The 15,051-nt window shown below is 46.1% G+C and overlaps 4 protein-coding genes across 4 annotated transcripts; 2 read left to right on the top strand and 2 right to left on the bottom strand.

Moving 5' to 3' along the window:
• Positions 1 to 560: 560 nt before the first annotated feature.
• Positions 561 to 1,458, bottom strand: EDB93DRAFT_1145841 (uncharacterized protein). Its single transcript, XM_041449480.1, has 5 exons — positions 1,126 to 1,458; positions 1,047 to 1,075; positions 947 to 996; positions 865 to 890; positions 561 to 808 (listed from the first exon to the last, which is right to left on the bottom strand). Exons 1-5 carry the CDS (start codon positions 1,428 to 1,430, stop codon positions 604 to 606), a joined length of 615 nt encoding a protein of 204 aa, XP_041307764.1. The 5' UTR covers positions 1,431 to 1,458; the 3' UTR covers positions 561 to 603.
• Positions 1,459 to 3,623: 2,165 nt separating this feature from the next.
• On the bottom strand, positions 3,624 to 5,683 carry EDB93DRAFT_1281071 (MFS general substrate transporter; the record flags this gene model as incomplete). The annotated part of the gene is made up of 11 exons (XM_041454446.1): positions 3,624 to 3,906; positions 3,956 to 4,096; positions 4,148 to 4,264; positions 4,313 to 4,681; positions 4,740 to 4,874; positions 4,923 to 5,009; positions 5,056 to 5,068; positions 5,120 to 5,205; positions 5,254 to 5,361; positions 5,429 to 5,448; positions 5,498 to 5,683. The coding sequence occupies 11 exons, from the start codon at positions 5,681 to 5,683 to the stop codon at positions 3,723 to 3,725; spliced, it is 1,446 nt and encodes a 481-aa protein (XP_041307763.1). The 3' UTR covers positions 3,624 to 3,722.
• A 2,646-nt stretch (positions 5,684 to 8,329) lies between these two features.
• Positions 8,330 to 10,075, top strand: EDB93DRAFT_1240565 (uncharacterized protein; the record flags this gene model as incomplete). The annotated part of the gene is made up of 2 exons (XM_041451776.1): positions 8,330 to 8,345; positions 8,499 to 10,075. The coding sequence occupies 2 exons, from the start codon at positions 8,330 to 8,332 to the stop codon at positions 10,073 to 10,075; spliced, it is 1,593 nt and encodes a 530-aa protein (XP_041307762.1).
• Positions 10,076 to 13,813: 3,738 nt separating this feature from the next.
• On the top strand, positions 13,814 to 14,617 carry EDB93DRAFT_1337269 (uncharacterized protein; the record flags this gene model as incomplete). The annotated part of the gene is made up of 5 exons (XM_041455358.1): positions 13,814 to 13,861; positions 14,024 to 14,051; positions 14,109 to 14,234; positions 14,345 to 14,478; positions 14,582 to 14,617. The coding sequence occupies 5 exons, from the start codon at positions 13,814 to 13,816 to the stop codon at positions 14,615 to 14,617; spliced, it is 372 nt and encodes a 123-aa protein (XP_041307761.1).
• Between the last annotated feature and the right edge of the window lie 434 nt (positions 14,618 to 15,051).

Here is a 15,051-nt window from a genome sequence, read left to right as displayed (position 1 = left end):
ACTTTCTATTCGATACGAATTTTCTTGCTGGGGCTACCGTCGGTCCGCGACGACGACGACGGACCGTCTGCCAGACAACTTGAACACTTTTGATGGGGCTGCTCGAGGGTTTGCGCACAGCGCAGTACTACAAACTCACGAAGTATTACTGCGTTGAAGACGAAGTGCCAGTGGTGCACAAGAATCTCACAAAAATTGTCGATGCCTGCCGGCAGATTAAATACGCTCCTGTCGTAGATCTGCCGAAACTTATGCCATATAACAGCAATAACAATTCTGGAAGATAGATGAGAATCGTGCTCCTGGGCAGATGCAGTCTATAAAAGGTCAACGGTAAAGACATTTGCATTGCGGCACACCTTCGAAGTCATCCATTCTGATTTACATAAATTTGTGATGCCTTTCCCTGGCTTGGTCACGGCCCTTGATTCCCTGTTCCTCCAGCACACTTCCAAGCATGTGTAATAGGGACTCATCAACTAATAATTATTGCTCCCCGTCAGTCACGGTCAGTGTCCCTGGCGGTTAATTGACCATGTTCCTTAACCTGTCATCAGAGGTGATATCTAATTAGTCTTTTAATTTATTATGTCACAGCTAACATCATACTTTGTGTACTACTGGTTCACGTGTGTCCATATCGACTACTATGCTGCGGCCATAATCATCAGAGACAGCCCACCACCTGATCCTGCTAAGCTCAGACGGGTTGAATAACCAATCTTGATTAATTCTCAACTTCCCAGCGAGAGAGCGTATGCTGAGCATAAGCCGAGACACTGCGACTGCGCTGATTGCTAATTGTGAGCTAAATAATTACGCTGCTTAGCAAACATTGACGAAACATGCAAATGGAAAATTCACTTCGACCAAGTTGCTGGCCCGTTGATCTGTAATTTCCGAGAATTAGGCGCCACGCATCCGAAGAGAAAGATGGGTAACATACCATAGGATCTGTGGTTAAACGAGCACCGACCACGGAGAATGTGGCCGAAGCTACATATTAATTAGCGCGCTGACAGGTGCATGAAACACGTATCATTCACCCATCGAAACGAAGAAGACAAGACTTCCACTGAATAATGGTAAATGGGCTGAGAATACTATTCACATAATAGAACTCACTCTCGTGCTAGACGTTGCATCAACATATCCATCCGGAAGTCACGAGAGATCCTCGTAACTCGTACGATCGTGAATCCAAACAAGATTATGTGGATGATGGTACTTGGAACGAAGACTGCCCATATCATCGACGGGGCAGGCGCAGAACATCCTGGGATGGTTGTTATCTGCCGCTGAATCTGCAGAGATTCCGCGCTTGACTTCAGTAACGGAAGACTTGAGCCCATCATCGCGAGGGACGATATAGTGCATGCTGCGTAGCTGAAGCATGCAACCGCTCGCGCAATGGCACTATGAGAGTACATGTACCACACACGGAGTAAGAGAATTCCTGTTATGATGATGCTTTAGCCAGTCTACGGTAACTTGTATGAGATTACTGAGACCTTGATTGATGCAGATTGCAATGATGGAAAGCTCAAATGCAGCGCGGATCCAACGAGTGCACCTTGAACAATGATTAGTTCATGTGCTATTGAGAAGGAAATTCAGCCTTACGACTAAAAGCATTGATTGGGATATGACTTAGTGCATTTAACAGTGAAAAAGAAAGTGTAAAAACCTGAGCTGATATCTCGGCCCCAAACAGCGCTAAGACACACGATCGCTTCATTGAACGATTGAAGCCAAGAATAACAATACTCACCAGCATTCGTTGGTCTTGCATATCCGGGACCAAGTAAATGTCAGAAAAACCCCTCGAAAGGCAATTGGTTGAACATACATCATGGCGATCAATGGAAGATATCGGTTCTAAAGTAGCTCTGTCAGATAAGAGCTCACTAGAGAAAAAATACAGCCGCGCCTACCAAGAAGAATAAAACACGCGATAAGCTCCATGGACCCGACCAGAAGTATTCAACCTGAGATGCGCATGATGAAGGAAAATCGTGACCATGTTATGGGCCACCACACACCTCTTCTCCGAAGGTAGTCAGTAGATCGTAAACCAGAAGTGTGAAGCATGCTGTTTCTAGGTAATGAGCACTCTGGAATGAAAACAGTGCAACTATGTCATCCTCAGTAAGAGGATACGGTGCACTAGCTGGGTTGCTCATCATAGCCGTGGGCATCGAGAAGCTGTCTTGCCTACCTTATGAGCATGATTACATGACCCTTAGACGCCAAGAATTGATGCCGTTGACATGCCAATGCATCATTGGCACATTGCATAGGGAATACGAGAAGGGAAACAAAGTTTATTGATAGACCAGTCACACCGCCGATGATGATCAAACCGAACCTGTGCGTTCTTCAGGACCTCGTGAGATGAAAATGGCGCTTATTATGAGACGATCAGGGAACTGGTGAGGAGAAGATATCATCATATACTGTCATTTAATAATATAAGAAGAAATTTCATTACATACGAATGTGACCACGCAAAGGCACCGCGATCATAATTGCAAGCAAGAACAAGAACTCACCTGTTCGCCGATCGGCACCTACATGGAAACTGACACGTTCCAATGGGCATCTACTGGAAGCTTGTCCACGCCTTCAGGATAGCCACCATGACCCCGAGGATCCAGTGGAAACGAACTCGGCGTAATGCTAATGATAGCTCTCCAGGGAAGGGATCCCTTGCGGTCTCGTATTGCACTACTCTAAGTTTAAAAACACAGCGTTAGTTGACAGCTCCCATCTGCTACTTAGTAAGTGCGGCACACACCCACATGGGGTAGTACTTACCAAGTTGGCATGGGCAGTGCAGCACGCGATACCGACTTTCCCTTGAACTACAGCAGGTTCTAGGCTTCTACTAAGTTCTGTTTCTCGGTGTAGAGGACTAGTTCATGGATGGGATCTATGAGCTACAGAGCCACAGATGGCCGCCATCACCGTCAGCACCAGCGTCAAGTATCACAGTGACTGTCGGTGTTTGAAAATTACTGGTCCCGCCGGAGCATATTGATCAGAACATGCACATCATATTGCTATCCACATGTTCCGATCATCAGTGACCACCAGCAAAAATATTAAGTTAACGCCTCATCAAAGTTTCGTTGCGAAGCTAACCGCATCTGGAGCAGACTTTGTGATATTGGATTCATCTCAGAACGTATCAGAACGTATCGTGATCTAACTAACGAGGTATGGCTCACAGGCAATGTACTTCCCGTTCCAATCCTTTATAGGCATTTGTCAGAACGGGGTCATCGAAGCTGTCACTGAGACTCTCAAATAACAATCCACCAGGATACCTGCGGATGTGGAAGTAAATATAAGTTGAACCTTAATTGACACAGCTCTTCGTTCATCTCTGTGCTTCCCAGGCTGCATTCATGGTGCGTGATGAATGGTATTATAAAAGAATTGACCTTCCTGGAGACATGAACATTCAGCTGACCATCGGCTTCCGCTATCTGATTCCCTTGCTTATATATAAGTAGGCGCGTTTATATAAAGATATGTCACTCTCACACGTACTCCGCGCACAATACCGCTCGTACAATGATGGCATTCAAATACAGGACGAGTGGTTGCAGACATTCTTCATTATGTACGACGTGGTTATTTACTATTTACTACCACAGCTCTATACAGTATAAAACAATCTTAACCGAACACTGCTAGTGGACCTTAATCAACGAATGCTATAAGAGATATCTAAAGCCTTTGAGCAGCCCCAGAGCCTTCTCTTCAGCTTCGGCAGCTTCATTGCACCGTGAAAGGTGCTTCCGAAATACCCAAAGCATCACAATAGACATGGCGCTTGTCAAGATACATAGGGCACATGAGTTCGCGTATGAAGGCCCCCAACGGGACGGCCAAAAGTACCTGCAACGCATCAGCGACACCACAGAGTAAGAGTATGTCATGAACTGACGATGAACTCATGTAGCCAAGCGATGACATGGCATTGATTAATGCGATAGCGGCAGCGCATTTCGACCGCGATTGGGAAAATGTGTTCATGACCCAGGTTAAAGATACAACATGTGCAACTGGGGCCTGGGCCATCAAGAATCTTCGCAGAAAACGTTAAGGCTGTGAAACTACAGGATGAGAAGGCTCGTACAGGGACAGATATCGAACGCCCGCATTCATAGTACAAATTGCCATCATGAACCCCACGATGGCGATAAATAGAGGACCAGCGGTATGCCAGAAACGATCGCCAGTAGCATCGGAGTGCCTTGACTATTGTTAACTCACCGATCGAGACTATTATGTAGATACTGACCTAGTCACAAGGAACAATGTCGCAGTTCCAAAAATCCACGGAGGTGCACAGAGCAAGAGGGTGGTAGTCGAGTTGTAACCCATTGTAGCAGATAGTGTCGGAAAAAAAATGCGGAACGATAAAGAAGCATCGATCATAATATGAGCAGCACCAAGCCACCATACCCTCCAATCTGTAAGTGCTTCATAAAGGCCAGACCAACCTTTGTGCTCATTTTTGACTGCAACTTCCTCCTCCATCCGTCCTTTGGCCACGGTCAGTTCATCAGGTGAAAGCCAATCACTCGGCGATGACGGAAAATCTGGCAAAATCCAAATTGCAGACACCGCAACCACAATTGTCAAAGCCCCTTCAACAAAGAAGAGCCATCTGCAGCAGTACGGTCAGAGCAGTTCTACTTCGAGAGCATGCATATTTCGCCTCTGACCTCCAACCCGTAAAACCTAGTGTGCCATCCAGGCTTACCAAGATTCCCGACGCTGTAAGAGCACTGAAAGCATTACTGATTGAACTACCGCAAGAAAGAACTGCTGTGCGGAACCCTAGTTCATTGGGCTTGTACCTAGAAAAGTTTCAGGATGTGTTGTTCAAAGATATCGAGCAACTATACCATCGTGAAAGAAGGAAAATAGCTCCAGGAAAGAACGCGGCCTCAACAAATCCAAGCATGAAGCGTAAGACAAGAATGGCATGATACCTAAGGTGGCGTTAACTCAAGAGCAGCAAAAGTGATAGATACTAACGTTTGTGCTCCACCTTTCCATGACCCTCGTTAGGCAATATCGATTCGGTGAATGATGTACGTACCAATGAACAGCGTGATAGCACCACATATTGCCATGCAGTTTGAGAGGTATAGTGATGGCTTTGTCATGCGACTCAAGAACATGTTACTTTGAATTGTCAGATGGGCCACAGAAGGATAACGTGCTGGTACATACGAAGGAGTTTGCGTCAACAGATACCCCACATAAAATATGCTCATGACTGTGTTAAACTGATTCCCCGTCATACCAAGCTCCTCCTCAAAACCACGCAGCCTTGCAGCACTATCGTGATTGAGAGGCAATTAAGTCAGTCACGCTACTCCAATCGTGAGTTCGAAAGGCTACGTACGCTGCATTAGCGCGGTCCATCTATGAAAGAAATTAATGCAATAGCGAAAACACTAGATACAAGACTCACATTGCTCATAATGCACATCAGAATTAGGAAGGCAACTCGAAGGTCTAACTTGCGGAGAAGCCTCTTCTCCACTACTTGTCTGTTCTGTTCATCGTATTCCTGAGGAAGTGTCGGACTATCACTGCTTCTGTCAGAGGCGCCATAGTGGGAACTGTTGCCTGCACCGAGCAAGGGGAGGTCTGACATTCCTATGGAGTATGGACGAAAGAGATAAGAAACAGCAGCCCGTCAGTGTACCGGAATTCGGATAACCTCAGGTTCCGACCCATACTACTTCGGAGCCTGAGCGAAGTACTTACCACATACTTACATATGCGGTGTCAGCCCATTAAATATAATGATATTGAGATTGATCAATGACGGTGGACATTGATGGTTCCGGAAGCGAATAGTCGGTCATATGTGCGAAATCAGGTTCATGTAGTGAGCTTTGGTTGTATTCTCGAGGTTTAGCCTAGAGTGTTTTTGGCGCTGCACGCTGTTAGGCTTAGTTCGAAGCAAGTTCGAAGTCCGCTGGTAGCTGACCTTTGTTTACATCTGTTATATTCCAGCCAGACGTGCTGGGTTTGAACTCGTCATGTGATTTCGGATGGTGCCGCAGCCCTAGTAATTCGCCCTCACTCGAAGCAGTGGCTGGGAAGGTACCAAATGGCCTTCAAAAGGCATCGAAAAACAACCTCAATTGAATTGTTCCACGCGTTCTTTGTTGCCCAAGCCGCAGCTTTCCAATTAATTCAAACCCTTTCAGTACGCACTCAATAAAACGCCACGAGCGATTGATGAAACGACGCAACACATCCACGGTGGGCCATCAAGAAATCGTATAGCTGCCTCTTTAGCCTCAGAAAAGTTGTTTTTGGGTTGTTTTTAGGTCCTTCTCGATACCAGTATTTGCAGCATTCCCCCAGGCCCACCCGTCACCCAGTGGCGCACCGAAACTCGGATACGACCGCAAAGCTGGCCGGTGCTATCATCGAAGTTCACTTCACGCTTGTGCACCATTCCGTTCTCAACGCAGTACTTCGTGAGCTTATAGTACTGCGCTGTGCACAAACCTTCGAGCGGTCCTCGCAGCCCCATCAAAAGTATTCAAATGGACCTACCGGCGCAGCTTGGCCCTTTTTCAGGTGCGATATTGCGGGTAATATCAATAGATTCTAGAGTGCATCTAGTATACAGGATAATCATTCATGTCATACCGCCCGCCCTTGCACCTCATCCGAGTAACACGAGTCACGGGATGACAAGAATCACTCCCGAGCTCCCTACACTACACGAACTCGAGCAAGACTGGACATGTTCGATCATTTTTAAATAAATTCAAAGTTTCTGCCACATTGCTCGAGCAGTATAAAAATTTGTTCAAAAGGAATTGTACTGATTGGCTGCGAACTAGGTATTGCACTATTGTTCTCTTTGCTGGCTTTCCATATGTTTCCATTTTCAATCGCTTTCAGCGCCTGTGGCAGAGATAATCTCCACCCTAAGGCACGCAGGTCAGTGGTGGGTCCTGGTTGCACAGCGACTGCTCATACTCACGCCATAATTTGCACAATACACATCAGGGCCGCAGCAATCGGAACTTTTGTTGCAAGGTCCATGCGGGCGGGAACATGCATTGACAAACATAGATGCTGTCAAAGCAACAACAACGGCGAGGAGGGAGAAACGCATGTGCGAGGCTGATATGGGATATTCTAAGGGGGATCTCAGAATGATGTCTCTGAAGATGGAGGAACACTGTAGGATGATGACCAGCTTTTGTATCCTGCATATGCTCGGGAGCACGATATGGTAGAATTTTTATTGCTGTTATATGTGGCACAAGTTTCAGCAGAATCTGCAGGAGCGTATTTAATCTGCCAGCAGGCATCGACAATTTCTTGAGATTGGTGCACGTCATCCTGTAAGGTGATGGCATTCTTCACGCGGAGTGGTAAGTATGAGCCACTGTTACGGTGCGCACAACATCGCATTGCTTTGTTGACGGTCGTGAGGCCCCGTGCGTAGGACGCAGACTTGGCGCCGACCCCAAGGGCTGCACAATTCATTTACCAACAGTCATGTAAATGCATTCCATCTTCCCGTCTTTAGTAATACCTCCGTTCTCGACGCAACAGCAAAGCGCACAGGTGCAATCCTTCACGACCACCATCATAATGTGGTCTTCCAAACAGTAAAACAGAAACGGATTGCCGTTGTTATAACCCGCGAGGTTTCCGTGAACGTACTGTTCTGCAAGCACCCGTACCTAGTATGTACGCGCCGGTCTGAGGTCAAAACACGTATGCTCAAGGTATTCACCATTCTTGGCGCATGACTCGCCGTTGAGGTTTACTTGTGCTATAACTGTGCCACACAGTACTAGCATTACGGCAGACATAATCATGATGGTGAGTGAGATGAACTTCATTGTTGTACTTCGAAGGACAGGGTCGGATGATATTTTTTTGTTATTGAAATGACAGTGATTACTTCGCTCTTTCATACACAAACGGCGGGAAACTTCTTCAAATGTTTTACAGACAAATTTTTTTCCTGTGAATCCTCAGGTCTCATGCATTAGCCAATACAGATGAAAATTCTTGTTAATCCTCAGCCTCATGCCTTAGCCTAAATTCGATACGCAAATTGCTTTTTAACCTACTTGACACTTTTTTCGAGCTTTATATTTCTCGGATTAAGTTACTGCACAATGTTATCTCTTTTTATCCCTTTTTCGTTTTACCTGGCTGGATCACCATTTTCAAAATGTGTCCGACTTTTGGAAGAGCAACTTTGATTCACTTGCATAGTAGAAAGCCGCCAAAAGTGACAATAAGCTAAGTAGTGATGGCTGGACTGGCCGGTTCCATAACTAAACAAAAGCGGCGAATGAACAAAAATAGATCCTAGCCTATCGATGATTCGATATATCATATGAAGTAGCTGGGACATTCAAGGCCTTTAAATTCAACAAGCACAAACAACACGTCGTTTGCAACAACCCTCATGTCTACAGCATACACCTTCCAGTCTCCGTCTGTCACGCTCGAAAAAGGCGCGTACCGGATGCGTGCGCCACACAGCACGCGACCAGGTTCTTCCCTCGGCCAAAGCCTAATGACCTCCAAACAATCGCCAACCCACCCTCAAAAAAGAAAACTTGCGATCCTAGTCGCAATATTAGCTTTCGCATCAGTAACATGCTTTTTCTTCGCGTATCATTTATTCACCACCAGGTTCGCTCCCTATGCACAACCGCACCCCCACCCCGCTGACGCCCTCCCAAAAGCAAACCCACCCGCTGCTGACACTAAATACCTCTCCTACTTGCCCCATAGCGGATTACACAACCAACGCATCGCACTCGAGAATGCCCTCGTGCTCGCTAAAACACTTAATCGCACGCTTCTTGTTCCATTCCTAAGGCTCGGAAAACCAATTCGATATGTTTCGTTCGAGAAACTAAGACGCTTCCTCGTGCTTGGGTCTAAAACTGGGCTTGAACACTGCCCGCTCGTCCCCGTCGGCATACCAGCACCTGACGAATGTTCAGGGTACGAAGAATGGACTTCTATCCCATGGGATCACCTCGTCGATCTACAAGCAATAGGAGAGAAAATCGGAGTAAAGATGATCCAATGGGACGGAAGCCCAGCAGCAGAATATATGAAAAAGTTTCATATCAATATATTCGACGCAGATACCTTGACGCTACAAGACTCCGGACCTTACGATTTTCGGTTCTTGGACACGCTTGATGATGTATCGCCTACGCGGGACAAGTATCTCTATTCCATCTACATCCCAACACTTGCTCAGGCAACCGAGAGGTTGGTGCAGATCGGAACGTTGTTCGGCTCGTCGAGGCTTAGGCTGAAACAGGGTGTGAGTAAGAGTGTGCGCCAAGATGTAAGGAGAGGAATGGCATTTACGAATCCACACCTGTCTCATGTGGCCGATACGATATATGAAGCGTTAGGCGCTGTCTACATTGGTGCCCATCTTCGTATTGGGGACGGTCAATTCGAACAACGAAGCACCGATAATGCAAGAACAATCTGGTGGAAACTCGTGCACCTTGTTTGTGGACTAGATATCGAAGAGACTTTGGTGCTTGAACACCAGCTCAGTACTTTCGATGAGGATCTCGATCTGCCGCTTATTCAACCGGATACACCGAGTCTCAGGGTACCTCATCCGCCTTTGCCTTATCTGCCGCATACGTTCAAACCCAGGATCCGATGTCGTGCACCTCTGCATAACTCAGCACCATTACAAAGACTGAACGTCCCTCTTTACATCGCTACTGATTCCCCGAATCCTGCAGCAGACCCACTGTTTTCTATATATCTTCAAACTTTCCCGTGCATATTCTTCTTGTCTGATTTTACATCCCACCTGACTCCCCTCGATGCATTGGTCAATCCGTACGACTACATCCCATTGAGGGGGTTCTTAATGCCGGTGTTGGATGCGATGGTATTAGCCAGAGCGAGAGAGGTCGTTGTCACGGATGGGAGCACTTTTGGAGCGTTTGTGCAAGATGTGCTGTGGAGGCGGCATTGGGGATTTGAGATTGTGCAGAGGGGATGAGTGCTAAACTGCATGTCGGACAAGACTGATCACTTCTTATGTAGCCATTATCCAGTCACGCATTCAGGTGCACATCTCAGATTCTGATATATCTCATACTGGCCACTAGACAAAGAGAGATAGAAATAAATGAACTAGTGTTTGTTGCCAAGACAGTTGAGGGGCGGGCAGAATTCAGGCAGAGCAGTATCCCAATGGGTGCGTTGGAACTTGGCGGTGTGGCCACTCCTAATTAACTTCGAGCGCTGTGATTTCAGTGACTCCCAATAACATTGTCACTAAAAACTTGACTACCATTTCCGAATCGCTGAAAATTTCCGCGACCAGTGACAGATAGTGGAATCAATTGATGATACTCTCCAGTGACTAGTTTCACTGAGGGGCTCTCTCTATTGGCTTTCAAATCTTTGTCCTACTTGAATTCATGATAACGCAGGGCAATGTGTCTCAACTATGAACTGGTCGGTGGTGATTGCTATTTATGCTGACATGTGCTCGTATACAACTGCTCGTCTTGGCTGACTAAGCCTTCGGAATCATTCGTGAGGAACCTTTCTGCTTCGCCTCTACCTTAGAACCCCCTACTTTAATGGGCTTTTTTTTCGACAGTGACCCGCGGGTGTTGCCCGGGCGCATACTCGGGAGAACACTTGTGTCATACCCTAGAACAGTAGCGGCTTTCGACGCGCATGATCTACCGCAATAATCAAGTTTATTGAACTTCGGCTTTTGTCCACAGTACTGGAATGAAATATGTTTCATGACTGTCGGATCATCATGATTCTGTACTCACGTCACAGGGGCCGCGCTGTACCGGCTTTTGGGCTGGTGGAGGAACTTTAGCCTTTGAGGATTGTCCTAGTTTCGCGCGAGGCGCAGATTGGTGCGCAGTGACCGCCAGAGCGGCGCACATCACGCTGCAGTATTTATGAGTGCCGATTGTCGGCACCTTATAACAGTTCTACACAGGAAAATTCAAGGGTGAATTACTAGAACCAGCAGGGACAGGGTAAGCAAGTACTCACCTCGCAAATTCCAGTAGCCATTGAAGTTATCTGAGTGGCTGCCCAGTTCAGAATTGCATCTTCTTTTATAGAGGTGGTGGCCATTGGCATGAGGCTGCAGGGCGTTGGGGTGGATGATACTCAAAAGGTATCACTTCTACGTCCTGTCCGCATGTTAGTGCATGAGGCTGTTTATCACAATGCATCTAGCCAAAAGTGAGCAAAAAAGGGTACACACTCATTGATTCTGAAGCCTTCTGTTTGCCTCCTGTACTCCTCCGATCCAGGGAAGGCATCACACGCGGTTGGATCATCATGACCCACAAGGAGATCGAAATAGTTTTGGAAAAAGTTGGTTTGCGTTCTCTCAAGAGATTGAGATACATAAACACATCATGATGACTGTCCAAACCAACGAGAGCGAGGTTCGAGTCTGCTTCGTGTATATCTATATCACGATGAATCCGGACACAAGCGCGTCTGACACTCAAACAGCTAGCCTCTCGCCAGTCGCAACCTACAGGTGTGACGTCAATGAGAGCTCTAATTTCAAGTTCAAGTCATTTACGGAAGTACTTTTTCGATGTGTTGGGGCAAAACGTTTGAAAACTACTGCATATTCACGGAAACTAGGTTTCGAGAAGAGTACAGCTTCCTGCCTTGCCTTGACTAAATAACGACAAAGATGAAAAATGCGTTAGACGAAGATGGCTGCAAACGACGACAACTTGAAGTTCCTTACACAATTCAACTTATTGTCACACTCAATAAGGTGAAATAAGCTAAAATAAGTGTCTTCGAAGTGGAAAAAGGCCACTCGTCGTCTGAATTCTCACTTATTTCCGACTTGCTTTACTTTTCGCATCACAAGTAAAGGAGAAAAGGGTATTGTCCATTCAGATTGAAGAATTGTTGGAGGACGAGAGACTTGATGATGTTTGGATCCGGATGGTGATGGCGAGTCGACAAACAAGGTAAAGCCATGTTCTCCATCATCTTGGTATCTGGGGGAAGATGCACCCTTCAGATGTTTAAGCCATGCAGAATTTGATTTACTGTAAGAATATTACCAGTAGTGCGCTTGTTTCCTCGTCAAAACCTAGCGGGATCACAATCATACGAGTGAGCTTGAAGCGATTCTCCAGCGCCTCCATACCGAACACCGAGCTGCAACATGAAGCTCATTGAAATCTTGCTAGAATGAACCGCGCTAGAAGAAAAGCCCTTGTGTGATAAAATTGGTGACGAATATGAGACGCCAGACGAGAGAACTTCGCCTGCATCCGGTGCACAAACAGGCCTTGAGAGTCAGTGGGATGAATGGGTGATATTGCAACAAGCTATATGCATAGATTTGAAGGAGTGATGTGGTGATGTGCTAGAGTAGCTATGTATTCGACGCAGAAAAAAGACACTGCAGGACAGATAGTACTGAGGGTGCAAGAACTTAAGTGAGAGCTCAGAGCAACTCATCACCTGACAGTGGCACTGCGGGAGAGACCCGCCGGAGCGGAATAAATTCTAAAGTGCATCTAGTATACAGGATAATCATTTATGTCTTGCGCCTTATTCAACATTCGCTTGATCAATGAAGAGATTCACTCCCCGGAGTCCCGAGTTCTCTACGCTACACAAACTCGAGCGTAGTGGTCCACCAGCAAGACTGGGCACGTTCAATCATTTTTTGGATAAATTCAAACATCCTCATTGCTCGAGCAGTACGAAAATTTGTTCAAAAGCAACTGTATTAATCGCATCCGAACGGCGAACTAGGTATTACACTATTAAATATGATACTAAAGCAAAAGGAGAAACATGACTCACTGTCGCGACGTGCCCCTCCAGCTGCCGCTTCCATTTTCAACCTTTGTGGCTGTGGTAGCAGAGCCAAGATCCATGCTAAGGCACGCAGGTGAGTGATGTGGTTGAATCTTGGTTGCACAGCTGACTGCTCATACTCACGCCAAAAGTTCCTTGCTAAGGCACGCAGGTGAGTGATGTGGTTGAATCTTGGTTGCACAGCTGACTGCTCATACTCACGTTAAATTTCCACAAGTAAAACCCTTACAGCAATCGTCAGGTTTCGGATGGCAAACTTGGTACTTGGTCCCACAGTCTGCACCGACAAACATAGCTGCTGTCAAAGCAACAACAACGGCGAGGAGGGAGAAACGCATTTTCTGTGCGAGGTTGATATGGACTATCCTAAGGGGGATCTCAAAATGATAGAGGAACACTGTAGGACGACGGCCAGCTTTTATATGTATATGCTAAGGAGCGCGATTCTGATCGATCTGGCAGAATTGTTATTGCTGTTATATGGCACAAATTTTAGCAGAACTGCAGGTGCGTATTTAATCGGCCAACAGGCATCGACGATTTTCTTGAGATTGGTGCATGTCAACCTGTAAGGTGGTGGGTTATAGATTAGCCGTCAATTATTGTTCATGCGGAGCGGCAAGTATGAGCCACTGTAACAGTGCGGACAAAATCGCTTTGTTGTCGTGGGGCCTCGCGGCACGCTGCAGGCTTTGCGCTGACCCCAAGGGCTGCTCAATTTCATTCAGTTCGCGTTCACTTGAACTCAACTCAGCTCGCGCAGCGCCAACACTTCATGTAGTGAAAGGTAAACTCGAGATTTCCTGATGATGTTGTATCAACTAATTACCAATATTGTTTCTGAATCAATCCAGTAGAATCTGATGCGAAAACTGAATTTCACTCTCTCATCACGATGGCAGAATTCGGCATGGTGTCAAACTCTGCCAGTGCACTCACTTCTGTAAGTTTAGTCGCAACTGCACAATAAGAACTTGGTGCAAAATGCAAATTGGAGGCAATAATAGACGAGACGAAAATCAGACAGAGTTGTTTGAGAATGAGACTTCGGGATGAGACAATTGGCTTCTAAATGGAACGTTAGAAAAAATACGACCATGTACAGACTATTGTTACAGCACTGCTTAGCTACCGTAAGTCAGTAACGAGTGGTTCATGTGTTCTAATGATAAGAGAAATGGAACTCCAAGTACAAAGAATGAAAAAGAGTGGTGCTAGTAGAAGGATGTATCCGTGTGTCTCGGATGCGAAGAGTAAAACCCTTCGCATCGATGAAACACGACGACAAGTTCCACCTTGGTCGGAAGTTGTGGTTGGTACGGGAGGATATCATATCCTTACGATGCGCATGTACTATTATTGTACTGCCATGTAGGTGAGTCATATGATTAAATGCAGGAAAACTACTGGATACTCACGCACACAGGCCAAGGGCAGAGACAATCTGCGTCAATCTTGCAAGTGCCCCAGGGACAATCTTGTCTGTCAAAGGGCATAGCAGAGGTTGATGATGCTAAAGCAGCGACAACAACGAGGTCAATTGTAGAGGAAAAACGCACTGTATGTGACTGGTGTGATATCGTTGGTATCAGATAATTCTGAAGAAGATAGTAGGAAGACGGCTGGCTTTTATGTGCTGAATATTCTTTGATTTTTTTTGTAGAGGACCCTAGAAGAGGGGGCTGGTATAACGTTGTAAGGATCATATATCCTCTGCGCCCCGACCATAGCTCCAATAGGAAATGTGTGAACCGTTGTTCGCAAAAGCCAAACAAAGCCACACAACTCACTGATGCGAAAAAGCATCACGCTTCACATCCGAGTCACGCGGATACATTTCTTCTTTTCATTTTACTTTCAGTACCCTCACGCTATCGCAGTCCCTATATTAAAGTATTTTCACTTCGTTATCGACTATTTTCACTTTGACGTCGAGCATTTTCACCTTGCTATCGAGCATTTTCACGCCGCATCTGGCTTAATCAAAGTATTCAAAATGTACTTATACAACAAATGTATGCTAATGTAGAGCAGCGAATTCTATCAAAAGGATCCCCGCTCCAAGTACTTCAGAAAAGCCTTCCTCAACGTGTCCGTCTCCAGAGTCTAACCTTTCGTGTTTCTCTTCTCGCG

The sequence above is a fragment of the Suillus bovinus genome (assembly GCF_016758785.1).
Source record: "Suillus bovinus strain UH-Sbo-P2 chromosome Unknown EDB93scaffold_27, whole genome shotgun sequence".
Classification (NCBI taxonomy): domain Eukaryota; kingdom Fungi; phylum Basidiomycota; class Agaricomycetes; order Boletales; family Suillaceae; genus Suillus; species Suillus bovinus.
The sequence above is the reverse complement of the archived record's forward strand: the minus strand, read 5'-3'. Positions and strand labels throughout refer to the sequence as shown.